This window comes from Phycomyces blakesleeanus, assembly GCF_001638985.1.
Source record: "Phycomyces blakesleeanus NRRL 1555(-) unplaced genomic scaffold PHYBLscaffold_22, whole genome shotgun sequence".
In the NCBI taxonomy this organism is placed as follows: Eukaryota; Fungi; Mucoromycota; class Mucoromycetes; order Mucorales; family Phycomycetaceae; genus Phycomyces; species Phycomyces blakesleeanus.
Genome location: NW_017265155.1, coordinates 706,348 through 722,204, shown reverse-complemented (window position 1 = coordinate 722,204; position 15,857 = coordinate 706,348). Strand labels below are relative to the sequence as shown.

The 15,857-nt window shown below is 33.1% G+C and overlaps 5 protein-coding genes across 5 annotated transcripts; 2 read left to right on the top strand and 3 right to left on the bottom strand.

Annotated features, from left to right (window-relative positions):
* Positions 1 to 1,261: 1,261 nt before the first annotated feature.
* On the bottom strand, positions 1,262 to 4,020 carry PHYBLDRAFT_39633 (hypothetical protein). The gene is made up of 10 exons (XM_018440129.1): positions 3,890 to 4,020; positions 3,728 to 3,769; positions 3,566 to 3,603; positions 3,309 to 3,390; positions 3,118 to 3,209; positions 2,820 to 2,962; positions 2,116 to 2,740; positions 1,747 to 1,905; positions 1,534 to 1,611; positions 1,262 to 1,406 (listed from the first exon to the last, which is right to left on the bottom strand). The coding sequence occupies exons 1-10, from the start codon at positions 3,915 to 3,917 to the stop codon at positions 1,389 to 1,391; spliced, it is 1,305 nt and encodes a 434-aa protein (XP_018287374.1). The 5' UTR covers positions 3,918 to 4,020; the 3' UTR covers positions 1,262 to 1,388.
* A 2,884-nt stretch (positions 4,021 to 6,904) lies between these two features.
* Positions 6,905 to 8,516, top strand: PHYBLDRAFT_188440 (hypothetical protein; the record flags this gene model as incomplete). Its single annotated transcript, XM_018439507.1, has 3 exons — positions 6,905 to 7,034; positions 7,512 to 7,892; positions 7,938 to 8,516. The coding sequence occupies 3 exons, from the start codon at positions 6,905 to 6,907 to the stop codon at positions 8,213 to 8,215; spliced, it is 789 nt and encodes a 262-aa protein (XP_018287373.1). The 3' UTR covers positions 8,216 to 8,516.
* A 1,980-nt stretch (positions 8,517 to 10,496) lies between these two features.
* PHYBLDRAFT_149727 (hypothetical protein) lies at positions 10,497 to 11,797 on the bottom strand (the record flags this gene model as incomplete). The annotated part of the gene is made up of 3 exons (XM_018432325.1): positions 10,497 to 10,678; positions 10,816 to 10,963; positions 11,732 to 11,797. 3 exons carry the CDS (start codon positions 11,795 to 11,797, stop codon positions 10,497 to 10,499), a joined length of 396 nt encoding a protein of 131 aa, XP_018287372.1.
* A 776-nt stretch (positions 11,798 to 12,573) lies between these two features.
* PHYBLDRAFT_66702 (hypothetical protein) lies at positions 12,574 to 13,655 on the bottom strand (the record flags this gene model as incomplete). The annotated part of the gene is made up of 5 exons (XM_018441676.1): positions 12,574 to 12,812; positions 12,967 to 13,106; positions 13,177 to 13,261; positions 13,341 to 13,491; positions 13,653 to 13,655. The coding sequence occupies 5 exons, from the start codon at positions 13,653 to 13,655 to the stop codon at positions 12,574 to 12,576; spliced, it is 618 nt and encodes a 205-aa protein (XP_018287371.1).
* Positions 13,656 to 13,980: 325 nt separating this feature from the next.
* Positions 13,981 to 14,663, top strand: PHYBLDRAFT_66703 (hypothetical protein; the record flags this gene model as incomplete). Its single annotated transcript, XM_018441677.1, has 4 exons — positions 13,981 to 14,006; positions 14,160 to 14,245; positions 14,302 to 14,404; positions 14,438 to 14,663. 4 exons carry the CDS (start codon positions 13,981 to 13,983, stop codon positions 14,661 to 14,663), a joined length of 441 nt encoding a protein of 146 aa, XP_018287370.1.
* Positions 14,664 to 15,857: the final 1,194 nt, after the last annotated feature.

Below are 15,857 nucleotides of genomic sequence, written 5' to 3'. Positions count from 1 at the left end.
AGGAGTAGAAAGAGGGGTCTTTAGGGTTGTTTTTGAGGATGAAAGATAAGAATTAGGGTTCTTTGTTGGACGAGAGGTTCTAGTTGGTATTGTAGTAGTAGTAGTTGTTGTTGTTGTTGCTTTGGTAGTTGATTGCCATGGTGAGCGTAATCTGTCAATTGTCATGGAGAATTTAAATAAAATAAAATAAAATAAAAAAAAGATATATATGCATGTATCTATGTGTGTGTGCGTGCGTGTGTAAAATATATTTTATACATATAAAAAAAAATGATATTTTGTGACTATATTATTTTCGGTTCAGCAACATGTAGTTTCTGCATCGTATACGGGGTCTTAATCCCGACTAAGCAACACGGACCATGTTTAATCATCAGGACCATTTTTTGTCACAGAAAATAGATAGCGTATTGAGCTCGCGATCTATCGCTGACGGCGCCGGCGATGTTGCGAGGTCAACCATACCTTCAATTCTATTTTTTAGGCCGCTTTATAATACTTATTCAAATAGTATAATTAATTAAAATGGGTCTGAATCGGTGATTCAACTATCAATACACGCGACTGATACTTAAAATTTGTTTATTTATTTTTTACAAAATAAGTATCATAAAGAAGTGTCTTTTATAGCTAGTATTACTATTTTTTTTCTTAGTTAGTGCTTTAAAGAGAGATAGATACAAGCTTTTATTTTATTTTATTTTTGATTAAAATTGAAATGAAAAGATCAAATTAATATATGTAAATTTATAGAAAATATTTCTAGTAAACCTGTTTTTATTTTCTTCTGTCTGTACATTAAATATCCCGGCTGAATCTAATTTTTATATATAAATAAACAAAATGGAAATATCAATTGATTATATTTTCCAAAAAAAAAAATGACTTCTTGATATACCCAATCTCGCCTATTATTTCTAATATATTCATATGCACTCTTTCTTTCTTTCACTATATTTTCTATAGCATTCGGTTATCAAAGATTAATATACACATAGCAAATATGGGGGCTGATAAAATACATTTATGAAAAAAAAATTTAAAATAAAAATTTAGTATCAAACTTATGTAGGTGTTTCCGATGCAAGCTATATATTTATATTATACATACACTGTAGGAAAAATCTATCCGACTTTAACGCTTTTATTTCATTTTACAAATCCCAATACAATTCACTGCAATATTCACCCTCCTTCGTTCCCTCCTTCTCCTTCTCCTCTTCCTCCTTGTCTTCCCTTCTGGTACATGTACAAATAATTTATATTCAGGATGAATCTTGGCATGTTTATTAAAATTACATCCACATCCATGTTCGACGCACATACACATAGACACACACATAAACAGACACAAACATTTCTTCTCTTTTTTTTTTCTTCTTTTTTTTCTAGTTCCACATAAGATACTATTGAAAATAAACAAAGACAAAGACAAATGATTGCAGTACATAAATATGTAGTGTAATATGTAAGTTGATTTTGACTCTGAAAATTTGTAATGATATAATTGTGGATGTGTATCCATATATTTACCTTTGGAGTACTGGAGAACTTTTGGTATCCCTTGATAACCTTGCTGACAGATTCCAAAAAGTCCTTTTCGTTTGCAACCTTTTTGAATTAAATAAATTAAATTAAATCAAATAAATGATATTATTTTTTTTCAAGAAAAAAAAAAAGTTAGATTTCACTCAAGATCCTCTTTGACTTTTCTCATCATAATATTATTATTTTTATTATTTTTACCTTTCTTCTTGCGCGAATAGCAAACATGCCTGCTTCTGTACAAACACTTCTTAATTCTGCACCTGTTGCATTGGGACACAGACGCGCAATAAGCTCGTATCTGATATCACGTTCAACACTCATACTCTTTGCGTGGATCTTCAAAATGTGAGCACGACCCTAATAGAAATAACAGCCAAGAAAAAAAAAGTACATTAGATATTGTAATGATTAATGTTTGGCTTAAATTCAATTCAATTCAATTTCAATTGGAGAAGATTGTTATTGAATTGTGTATAGAATCAATGTATGTATGTATATATTGATTCAATCAACTAATGTATTACTTTACTATCTTTTATTTCTATTACTCTTCTCTATTTTACCCACCTCCAGATCAGGAAGACCGAATTCAACACGTCTATCCAAACGACCAGGTCTCAAGAGAGCAGGATCAAGGGTATCAGGACGGTTAGTGGCCATGAGAACCTTAATGTTACCACGAGGATCAAAACCATCAAGCTGGTTGATCAGCTCCAACATGGTACGCTGAACCTCATTGTCACCACCTGCACCATCATCGAAACGTGCACCACCGATGGCATCGACCTCATCAAAGAAGATGATACAGGCCTTCTTTGTTCGTGCCATCTCAAACAACTCACGGATCATCCTTGCACCCTCACCGACGTACTTTTGTACGAGCTCGGAACCAATTACACGGATAAAGGTTGCGTCTGTGCGGTTGGCAACTGCTCGGGCACAGAGGGTTTTTCCGGTACCGGGGGGACCATACAGAAGCACACCCTTTGGAGGGTCAATACCAAGGTTGACAAATCTCTCGGGCTGCAACAGTGGTAATTCGACGACCTCACGTAATCTCTCGATCTGTTCTTTGCAACCACCAACATCACTGTATGTCACATCTGGTTTCTCTTCGACCTGCATCATTGTGACCGAAGGATCGATCTTGGGAGGAAGTGGGACCTGGATCTGATACTTTGTACGATCAACACTATTCATCCACCACAGCAAGTCATTAATTATTATTATTATTATTGAAAGCAACAAAGAGAAAAATAGTAATTACGTACCCAACTCGCATACCCTCTTCAATATCTGTTGGTGATACATGTCTAACAAGCTCAACCACGAATTTGGCAATTTGCTTGACATTAATGATATACTTTGCGTCTTCATTTTCACCACCTTCGATAATCTTTGTGCATCGGGCAACCTATTGCGTTTTTATGTATAGAAATAGTCATATTTTTTTTTGGAATAAGATTAAAAAAAAACTAAGTTAATCAAGACACACATACACACACAAATATATATACTCTTTCTTTGATATTCTTATCTCCCAATCTCATTAGTATATATATGCATTACCTGAAGTGGCTGTTCTTCCTGCATTCTTTGTTTATCAGCAGGAATATCCCACATGTTTGGCGCAGAGAGACCAGTGTCAGATTCCTTTACACCTGAGAAATATTATAGCATATACATTCACACACATTCATACATATATTGCGAATCAGTTACATGTCATTATGATTACAAAATCCTCATCACAAACTAACCAATCTTCTCATTGACACGTTTCTGTGCATCCTTAATGTCTTGTTCAAGTGTTTTTAGTTGTTTAGCGTACGGTCCTTGACCCTGTATGTAGAATATTGTTATTTACGAAATATATAAAAGTGTGAGTTATAGATACTTGTTAATTTATGCAGTAAGCATTAAAATTTCCCTTTCTTTTCTTCTTCTTATTCGACAAAAAGAGCAATAAAATTATTTTTTTTTTAAAAAAAAAGAAATAGATTTATGGTATTCTTACATAGGTTTTTAAAAGTTTGATATCTCCCTCATCAAGAGCTGTAAATAAGAACCATAATGCGTGGATGTGTGTTAATAATCGTATATATTTTTATATATTCTTTTCGTTTATGGTTGTTGGTGAGTGTAGAGTTTTGTAGGTGTGTCTAGAGTTTGTTCGTACCAACAATCTTCTTTTCTTCCTTTTCGTCAACGGACTTATCGTCTACAAGAAAAAAATAAAAAAGTATATGTTTTATAGGCGTTTGGTGTCAGTTTTATTTTCTTTTATATATATATATATATATATATAAATGGTTGTGAGAGAGGAGGGATGACTGCATACACTTTTCCCAGTCTTCTTTTGGTGGCATGATTGTGTGTAGATGTGAGACGGATCGTTTGAATGAGTATTGAAAAAAAAAAGTGGAGCAGTACTAGGAGTAGTAGGATGAGGAGACTCACGACAGACGGACGTGTGGAGGTTGTAGTGGAGTTCAAGTTGCCTGAACGACGTAAGTTCCAACTGACGCGTGTATTCGTGTCGTCACGGCCGTGACTGCATTCAGGGGCGCAGAAGCGAAGAGAAAGAATTAAATTAAAAAATTAAAATAAAATTTGGTAGACAACGTCCGTAATGGCCTTTTTTTTAAAAAAAAAAGGAAAAAGGATGGGCCCGATCAAAATTTTACTGCTATATTAATTTGGGGGTATTCAACACATTTTTTTTTAATTCTTATTTTTCTGAAAATGTTCAGGCTTTATTTTACTTTAAGGTTTAGACCATTGACCAATAAGAAGCCAGAGATATTTTTTTGAAGGACTTGGTGATATATACATATATATTTAAACTTTAAATAAATAAATAAATAAATGAAAGAAAGAAACGATTGTTGAATTACTCCCTATTAAAATGCTTATTATATTTAAAACAATATACTCAAGCCTTATTCATGTACCGTTGATAATATATATATATATATGTAATACGTTTTTTTCTCTTTATTTGTTGGCATTATTATTAAATAAAATAATAAAAGATCGATTAGATTGATTAAGTGAGTGAATTATTAAACAATTGTATAATTATTTCTTGGCCAAAGTTATGTTACGTTTGACACAATTGACACAATTAAAGCACGGATAAGATAATATAGGTATATATGTAACTATGGATACACATTTATATTCTTTTGATCATTGTAATCGTTAAGATAGACTTCTTTGATTGTATAAAGATAAGAAATGAACAGGATATATATATATATATATATATATATATGTAAAATAAAAAGTCGAGAATTAGATTTTTTTTTTAAAAAAAATATGGTACAATTTTATATCTTGATATATTACAGATTCAATCAGATCAAGTTAATTAAAGCAAGCCTTTTAAATCTTTAAAAGAACAATATGTTGGGGATACACACGCATTTGCTTACACAAGAATATGTATGTATATTTGTGCCTTGACTATCAAGAGAAAAAAAAAGAGGAGAAAGGAAATAATGAAAAGGTGAATAGAGAAAGAAAAGGTACACACCCCAAAAAAAAATATAAGAATTTGTTAAATCTACCATGGATCTTTTGTTCTTTTTGGTCCAGATTAAATCCAATGCAATACAGTACAGTACAGGGCAGTACAGTGCAGTACAATGCAGTGCAGTACAGTAATTACACAGCACAACATAGTACAATATAATTCTTACAAGTTGGGTTTTTTGTGTGTGTGTTTGTTTAGACCAGCAAAATAATAATATAATATAGTATAAATTGATATCTAGACTGAAAATTTGCCGTTTTCTCAACATCTGTTTCAATTTCCATTTTCCTTTTTGTGGGTGTATACGTGCGTGCGTGTGTCAATTAACTTTGTGTGTCAAAGTCTATAGCCAATTATATATATATATATATTTTATGTATATAATAGACATTAAAGTACTATTATGTACTTATTTATATCTATAGTAATAATAATTAAATATAGATTAATGAAAAGCGTGGCGATTGGTTTAAATCACCAGAGTGTCAAGATATTTAGCCCTATTTTCTATCTCTCTTGTTTTCTCTCTATATTTCTCTGTCTCTGCTATTTTTATAGTACCCTCGGTTCATATGTATTAAAGGATCGTGGGGGAGATAGGAGATAGTGGAGTGATGTGAAGATATAGAAAGTCACCAAAAAAGAAAAGAAAAGAAAGAAGGGGGGGGGGGGGGATAAGGGCGTACATACATACATACATACATACATACATACATACATACCTACATACATCAGGTTCCTTTTTATATATATATATATATATTGGTGTGTGTATTTTTTGTGGGTGTATTTTAGCAAGTGGCGATATTTGTTATTTTGGAACCATGTTTCTCTGTACAACGACACCCGAAATAAGACACAAACACACACACACACAGAGAGAGATGAGTTGTGAAATCAAGTGCTACGCCGTGAGTAACCAAAGCAAAAGAAGAAGAAGAAGAAGAAAAAAATCAAGAGAAATAGTAGCACATTCTTTATTTCTCTGTCTAATTGCTTTGTTTTTTGTTTCGTTTTTGCGTGTTTGTTTGTTTGTTTGTTTGGTGATACTGGCTAGTGTACAATTCCAAGAAGCTTGTATAAAGCTAAACTAATATAAATATATAAATATATAAATCTATGTAAAGAATAGCACGACTAAATGGGTGGGTAGTAATCGTAAAAGTAACAGTAAAAAGACAAATCCTTGGTAATTGAGAGTACAGACAATCAAGAAAAAAAGAAAGAAAGAAAGAAATGAACACAGTATACAAATCTATCTCTCATGCTTTTTTTTTGTTTTTCTCTCTAGTCTATTTGACCAAATTGACCATTTTGTCTGTGGGTCTGTCTATTTGCTTCTATATATGTATCTTTCTTGTACATGAGCCCTCTCTTTTTTTTCTTTTTTTTTCTTAATAAAAATATATATATATTTATTGAAAGTTTTTATTGATTGAAAATAAAATGAATGCAAACAGACAAAATGAAAATAAAAAGAAAAAAGAAAAAAAAAAGAAAAAGAAAGGACAGGACAGCAATAAAACCAAAAAGAAGTTGAATTGCTTTTACCTGAAAAGAAAGGAATAAAAGGGGTGGAAGTGTGGTTCTGGGGCTATGTATATAAGATAAGTAAATATTATAGAATTTAAAAATTTAAGAATATTATGTATAGAAATAGGGAAAAAAGGGTAAAGGGTAAAGGGTAATTGATATGAAATGCTAATTATAATGGTAATGATAATGATAATTATAGTGATAATGATAAGTATAATAGTAAAGAAAAAAAAAGTGTAAAGATGAAGATGAAAATGATAGATAAAGAATGAAAGGAAATCTATGTGCATGACGAGAGAAACGTGCAACATGTCGCTCGAGGTGAAATGCGTATATATGGTTTATGTGATGGGAGAGAAAGGAAGAGATTTGCCAAAAAGGCAAACGATGAGCCAGGAGGAAGAGGAGGTAGGTAAATGGGAGGAATGTGTTTCTTTAGTTATTGAATTCGAGTGCAATAGATGACCAAAGCATCACACATCGAAACAAAGAAGAAGAAAAAAAAAAAAGAAAACACAATATATAAGAGAAAAATCATAATGAGTTTTTCTTTTTTTCTCTCTTCTTTTGGTTGTTGTTGGGAGTGAAGATGTATGAGGATTAAGAGGAGAAGTGCTTAGGAAAGAATAGGTAACCTTGGAAACAAGAGAGACCACAGCTTAAATGATGTATGAGTGAGTGAGTGAGGGGAAAAAAAGAGAGAGAGGGGGGGGGCATATATAGTAAAGAGAAGGGAAAAAAAACAATATAAAGAAAAAGAAAAAAAAAGGGTATAAATGTAAAAGATATGTACGACATTAGGCAGCAGCGGCCATACTCTGAGAGACCAAGACGATTGGAGTGGGCCGAGGATTGTTGGCATATTGGCTGTACCATACGGGTTGCTCAGAAAATCGGCAGACTTTTGATGCCGGTTGTTGTGCTGCTGATAATGTTGCTGTTAATGGTGCTGTCTTGCGCTTGCTAAAGAATTTCAGAGCTCGTGAAATCCAAGTTGGGCTTTCGGGCTCGCACGGATCACTGGTGCTGCTGTTGCTGTCACTGGTGTTGTTACTGCTCGTGTCTAGAGAAGGGGCCATTTGGACGGTAGTACCTGCAGGTGCTGATTTCCGCTTAGAAGTACGATTCTTTTTTGTGAATGCAATTCTGGCCTTATTGAATGACCCTGGTGCACTCGACTGTCTACGCGGAGCTTGTGGGACTTGTACAGGACGTCTGTGGTCTGTAGCGCTCGAGCGCCTGGAAGGTGCGGGTGTGGAACCATCGGCAGGTTTGTATTGATATTGAAACTGGTTTTGTTGGGAGGGTGGGATAGAGATGTCGAGAAGAGATGAATTTGGCGAATTGGTTGTGGAGGGACGATGGCTCTGTTCTGCAGTTGGCAGAAATAGTGAATCGTTGTGGTATGGGAAGGGGAGTAACCGAGGAGATTGCATGACAGCATCCATACTAGATGGTCTGCGCTCACGACGGCGGACGGGAATATGTGATGTTGAGAATTTCTCTGATTTTGATAAAGAAGATGAAGAAAAGGATGTGGATGATGTTGAGGTTGATGAGGTTGATGTAGAGACGGTAGCCATGCCATTGTAGTAACGTATCAGAACATTTGCTGGCTGCTCTGTTTCGTCTGTGACAAGCATGAGATTTTCTTTTGTAAGGGGCAGAGGCCGTGATGATGGTGCTGAATGTGTTGCTGAAGATGTGAATGAAAATGATGTTGAGGGTGTTGACTTTAGAGTTTTAAGGCTGCGTCTGTGAAGATTGGGTAATGATGTTTTGTGGGCAGAAGAAACTGCAGTGGTCGAGTGAGAAACGCGATCCATTGGAGACTAGAAGAGGGACGGGATAGAAGGGGTGGAGCAAAGGAGGTGTAGGATTGAAGAGTGATGTGGGTGAAAGAAGTAGAGATGAAAGTGGGGATAGTGATAGAGAGACTTTATATTATATTTTTTTTTATAAAAAAAAAGGGCGTGCCTATTTAGACAGATAATAATTATAAAAATTAGAGTGAGCCGAATTTATATAATAAAATAAAAAATCATAATCATAATCATAATCAAAATTTAAAATTTAAAATTTCATAATTATAAAATCTCTTTCTATTAAATAAAATATAATATAAAATAATATATATACATATAAATAAAAATAAAAAAAAAAAGGGGGGGGGGGGGGGGAGTCAGAGGTGGGAGATTATAGATATTATAGAGAGGGCAAAAGGAAATACCGGAAAATATTATACTTTTTTCTTGTTCCTGTTGAGGCACACTATATAATGGACTATTTGAAATCAGTAGTAGCACAATTTCCAAGTTCCCTCCAAATAGTCGCTTGATATTGTGAACGTCCGTCTGGTGGTGTAACTAGATTGTGAGACCAGAGATTATATATTATGTATATAAAAAGAACCAAAATATAGATAGATAGAAGACAAAAGTGTGTTTGTCGGCTCAGACAGTCAGAATCGATCTAATCAACCTTGGGATAGGTGATCGATGGTCTTTGTCATTGGTTGCTGATCAATCATCCTATAAGTTCACGCAAAAAATTGACTGAACAAGCAATAAGAGTAATTTTACTATTATATTATATTATATTAAAATGTAATATATGATTTGATTTTATTATTAAAGATCACCTTATAATTATCCCCTCTCTCTCTCTCTCTCTTCTTTCTTTCTTTTTTCTATGTGTTCATCTGTCTGTGTCTTGTTAATTATTCGTCCTTCTCTCTCTCTCTGATCGGTAGCTTGACACGCTGGCAACAGAACAAGGAGATTGCACAAGGGGTATTTCCAAAAATTTTCACAAGTTTACAAATATATATATATATATAATATATTTAGCTTGACTATTATTTTCCTCACAACTGAAAGTCTCCTGTACATCTTTATTTTTTTATCTTATTCCTTTTACTTCGGCAAAAGTGGCTTGTTAAGTAAAGTAGGAGTATAATAGGCTATCTATCAATATTAATTGAACCAACTGTATATAAAGCCAAAATGCCCAGAAATGTTTCAAAATCCACTACAATTCAATTCAATTCAATAAGAAAGAAAGACTAAATCTACAGCTAACATGGCTACATTTGCACTCATCTACACATGCTTTTCGGATTATTCTATAGATATTTATATACATATGCATACATACATACACCAAAAAAAAAACCTAAAATAAAAAGGTGTGACTTTTTATGACACACCACTATTAAAGTGCGGCAACACTACCGAGACTCGACCGAGGCATTAGGTCCGTGCGTCGGAAAAAAAAGAAATATTGTGATATTTAAGTAGTGTATCTAGTACGTCTGTTTCAGCAAAAACGCACAAACCGACACAGAAAGAGTCCAAAAGAGAGAAAAGGTCTCGACCATTTGGTATCAATTCTTTTGCCACCAGATAAAGAAAATCAATAATTTTTTTTTAAAAAAAAAAGTATTCTGATTAGAAAATATAGATGTTTTAGACCACTTCATTGGTTCCATTGTATCATAGAAATAAAATGCAGTATGCAGTATGCAGTATAACATAAAGGGTCCTCTTCCCTCACCCTTTCCGACCCCTGTAAAGTATTCATTAATGATGGAGATCATGGTCTCTTGTTTCTGTTTTCATCTATTTCTCCTATTATACTATATTAATATGAATATGAATATATGTATATATGTAAGTAGTAAAGTAGTTAGCCAAGTAAACAGGTAAAAAAAGAAAGAAAGAAATGAAAGAAAGGTAGACAACTAGAGCAAAATTTAATGCCTCGATCATTTTACTGCTAATTGGTGATTATTGAAGTTTGTTTTTTTTTGTCTCTTTTCTTGACAAGGCCCAACTGATTCGAGTGCCTTTAATGACTAACTAAGTTTGTCACATCAGTTGGTTGGCTGGTTGGCTGGTTGGCTGGTTGGCTGGCTGGTTGGTTGAACAATGCCAATACGCCCGGATATATTGACACCAGAGTTGACAAGACATGGCCCCCAACACTGCGTTCCACATTGTGTCTTTGTGTACCTAATATCAGTGCAACTCAACAACTCGGTCGTAGCCCTCGACACTAGACCAGCCCGGGATTAAATGCCACCCACGTCAAAAACAAATTTTTATTTTTATTATTATTATAATCATAAAAAAATCATTTTCAATTATAAATTTTCCCTTTTACTCACCCCCCCAAAATAAGAAGAAAAGAACCAGGACCAGGGTTAGAATTATTAGTGCTAGTGCTAATGGTAGTGTTAGTGTTAGCTTTAGTGCTGGCATCAGTATCAGCATCAGATCCCACGTCAAATACACAGCCAGTCTTGAAATGATCGTGAAAATAGTGTGCTTTGTGTGAGTACTTTTTATATATATATATATAACACTCTAAAAAAGGATATTGTTCTTATTACCTAATACAACCACATCATCAAGGTTTTTGGCCAGTTATTGTACAAGGACAAACAGCACTAGAGTTTGTTCTGTTGTGCTTTTGTGCGATATTCTTTGTGTATTTATGTATTGGTGGAGCAACACTTTCTGTTCAAACGATTAAGATTATACTTCTTTTCATTCTTACAATTATTTCTGATCAAGTCAACAAGGTTCTTTTTTTTTTATCTCCTGTTTCCTTTTTCTATGCTATCCCCTCTCTCTCTCTCTCTTTATTTATCCAGTTCACCCCCTTTATACCATTTCCCTTGACTCTTTCTTGGCCCCTTTGATCTTCTTCTCCTGCTTCCTGCTTTAACTGAAGATGGAGTGTGATGGCAATAAAGACAAAAAAGAAAAAAAAAGAAAGTGTGGGGAGATGTGCATTTCTATTGATCGATCCGAATAACTACTGCATTACTGCACAACTTCTTTGTTTTTTCTTTTTAGTTTTTTTTTTGGAAATCTAATCTAGATCTTGGTAGATCAAGCACCTGCCTAGTTACCTTTCTATCCTTCTCCTCTAATATCCTATTTTCTCCCTTCTTCTTCTTCTTTACATAAATAAATAGATAAAAAAGGCTTTTTTTTTGGTTTTTTGTTTGTTTGTTTGTTTGTATATTTTGTGTATGCGTGCGTGGGGGGGTTAGATGAGCCTCTACTGGATCTGGAAAGGTCACCTATATATAGTATGCACCTTCAACGCATGTCGACCACACTCTTGCCTTTTTGTGCCCCAGAGATCCCGGAACCATTTCGGCATTTCTACTGATGAAGTATGTGATACAATTTTATTTTTTATTTCTATAGTATACTATATTGCATTGTCCTGGCTTGTCCTGGCTTGTCCTGGCTTGGTTTGGTTTGAGTTGAATTGAGTTGAATTGAGTTGAATACCTTTTTTTTTTAATACCAAAATAAAATCATATTAAGCATAGGCTTTTCTCAAGTGATTTAGAATACAATTGGGCGTTAAAATCACATATGTAATTAGGTACATATTTGTAAGAAACAGAAGAATTATTTCTGTTTTGGAAACAATACAAAAGCAACACACCATCTAAAGCAAAACGTCAATTACTTGACGTGCCTTTTACATATCTATCTATCTATCTATTTGTCTATTGCCCCCAATTTTTACCCTTCTCTCTTTCTCTTGACTTGTTTTTATTTTATTTTATTTTGGTTTGGTTTGTTTGTTACAATAAAATCAAAATTCATCTCAGTTGTACTCCCTCTCTCTCTCTCTCTTTCTTTCACACACACATATATATCTATTCGGAATCTGTTATTTGATTATGATTTATGATGCTTTATGGTGGTAATGCAATTATTATTATTTTTGCGAAATGTTACTGCTTCTGTATTTGATACTGTATTTGATGATGATGCTGTTGCTGTATGTGCGTTAATTAGCATATATCTATGTATATATACACTTCCTCTCCTCTCCTCTCCTTTCCTTTCTTTCTTGCTTTATTTTATTTTATACTTTTTTTATATGTATATTTATAATTGTAATTGTAATTGTAATTGTAATTATTCTTCCATGGCGTCAATTGTAGACTTTGTTGTGGTGGCGTTATTTGCATCTGCATCTGCATCTGCAGTTGTCTTTGCATTTACACTTGAAGTTACACCTTCCATAGTTGCATCGGCAATAATTGGGTTTGTCGGGGCACTGATTCGGATAGAATGCATTCTTGCCATACTGTTATTATCGCCGTCCCAATCTCTCAAAAGCTTGAGTGTCTTTCCATTTGTCATATCAGGAACCTCTAAATAATAATAATAACAATAATTAGATATGCAAACAAATAAGATTCTTCATTAGTCCGACCAGCCAATCTTCATATATTTATATTTATATTTATATCTCTTTATCTTTATCAGCTGAAAAAAGTAAATAATAATATCATCATAGTAACTTACCAAATCCTGACTTATATTCTGCACGTTCACTCTCAATTAGAGCTAATAACAACAATTCACGCTTTGTCTTTGGTCTACGTCCACCAATCTGTCTATCCTTGACCAACTTGGCCAATTCATCATTGTTACGTTCCAGGTACCTTAATATTCCATAATTAATTAAAAATTAATATATAAATTTTTATATATTTATATATTTCTGTAACTTACATCTCAACAAGATCGTGCATTTCTTTCATCGTTGCAAGCGGTAACGATTCATCCAATGCATAACGAAACCACATCCATCTTTCAGCTAAAATAATAATGCCAATAATGTTAATTACAAGTCACTGTTGGTAATCGTTAACATTAACAGTAAATGTGTTTTATACCTTTGGGATTACTGTTTGATCTTTCTGTAGATCTCTGATCTAAACGTTCTTTTCTCAGAAAAACTCGGGTAAGTTGACGTGCTTTGCGAGAACTAGGATGGCATTCCTCTCTGTTCTTGATGGTTTTTAACGTATGTCTTTTGTTGTTTGGCTAAATAAATAAATAAATAATTAACAATTTGAAATTAGAATATTATTATATTATACATAATTTTTATTATTATTATTATAGTTGTGAATTCAATGTAAAATCTCGAAATGTTATAGATCTCAAGGATCATTTTTTGCTGTTCTTCTTCTTCTTTTATTTACCATTGTGTATTGTAATGTGTGGGTCTAAAGTATATCACAGTGTATTATAGTATAATGTAATATATAATGGTATCTTATACTATATTGAATTGTATTATAAATAGAGAAAATAGAGACAAGGAAAAGCTCGTTTTGGAAATTATTCTATAAGAAACTAAAATGTCATTTTTCTTTCATATACATATATATATTTCATTTTTATTATTTTTGGTGGCTTTTTGTCAAACATATAAGATTTTTGACAGAAAAAAGCGATTCTTTTTTTTTTTTTTAAAAAAATTAAAAATTAAAAAAAAAATTAGAGAAATCTACATCAAATTAACTCACCATGAGGGGAAAAAAGGAGAGAGGGGGGTACTCAAGCATTTAAATATCTTTGTTGATTATCATTGGCTAATCATTAAATCTCAGAAGAATAAAATAAAAACTTGAAACCAACTCTAGATAAATTATTTTGAATATTTAACATTTACTACATGACTGTAAATATATACCGACTGTTAATAGAGATTTATCCAAAACTGGTCTTGCTGCCTTTGAGGATAAGGGTAAACCTGACAAAATCGACCCAAATCTCGTCCGCCGTATTGTCGGTGCGTTCAAGAAGAATGAATTTATAATAACTGGAGATAACAAGACAATTGTCTAGTGAGGGATCCCTTGCCTTGTACAGTCTCTAGCAATATGTACATTGTTGAAAGCATCATGCTTCATTTACAAACAGGAGTAACCTTCTCTAAAGAAAAAAAAAAGTAAGGATGGTTCCCCAACTGTCCATGCTGGAGGACACATCATGGTGCGGGGATTTTTTCTTCTTCTTCCAAAGGACATAAGAAGATTGGGAAGATCGATGAGAACACGGACAGTACAAAATATATGACCGTTCTTCAGCAGGGTCTTCTGGAAGCGTTAGAAAAGCAAAATATGAACAAGTATGAAATCAAATTTTTGCATAATAACGCAAAATCCCACGCGGCAGCCAGCACCAAGCAGGGACCAAAGAAAAGCTAGGAATCTTTCACCTTCAAAAAAAAAGATGCTGATATCAATATGATGACTACTTGGAACCATGCAACAGCAAAAGTATTAGGCTCTATTGAAAAAAAAAACATGACGTAGAACTTGATTAAAGCCAGGAACAACTACCAGAGTCACTAGAGACCGAGCAGAACAGAAAAGTAGTATCTTTATTGGGAGATATTACAGGATTTGAAGCACTGGCTCTGCAATATTTTCAGCCAATAGAGTTATAGTATTTGAAGGAGAATCAGCAGAGACAACCAAAAGTTTAGTGTTTGGGTGTTTTTGTGTGTGTGTGTGTGTATATACAAAATAAGAAAGAGTCTGTCCGTGTGCACTGACCCAATATATATATATATATTTAATTATAAAATAAGAGTCTTTATTAGATACGTGATGTTTAAATAAGTATGTAGATGACAATGATAATCAAGAGCTAATAAAAACGTGCATTGTCTTTGTGTACAGCATATGAGATTAAATTAACGTGGGTTATTTTACTCTATTTTACTTTGTTGTTTTTGGATATAAAGTCAACCTATAGTCTAAACAGGTGATGTCTATAGATTAGCTATAAAACAAAACCCCCCAAAAAAAAGTTCATTATAAAAATGATTATCAGTTTTAATAGTAAATTACAAACAAGGTGATAATTTTCATTTTGTAATATAAATTTTACAATTAGAAATTTCACACGACTGAAGGAAAAAATATATGTATGTATGTATATATTCAATGTTCTTTTTCTGGACACCTAGAGAAAATGACAAATGACATGAGACATTAAAGCAGCCCAAGAAAAAACAGTAATTGAAAATAAAGACCAAGTGCAATCACAAGACCAACTACAAGTACAAACATTCATTTAGCCTTCAAATTCACGCTATTATTATTATTATTATATACATTTGTACATAGAATCTGTCAATTTATTTCGTTTCTATTCAAGAACACCATAAAAACCAATATATAGAATCGTATATACAGAGAGACAGAGCGAAATTATCTTTAGGCTGACTTATTTAACAAGTTAGTAAAGTTAATTCAGCAAAATAATATACCGCATTACAAGCTACACTACACTACACTACACTACACTACACTATAATAATATTACTAGAGACTTGCTCAGGTCCCTTATATTATTACAAGCTATTTTATTTATATAAATATTATTATTTTTTT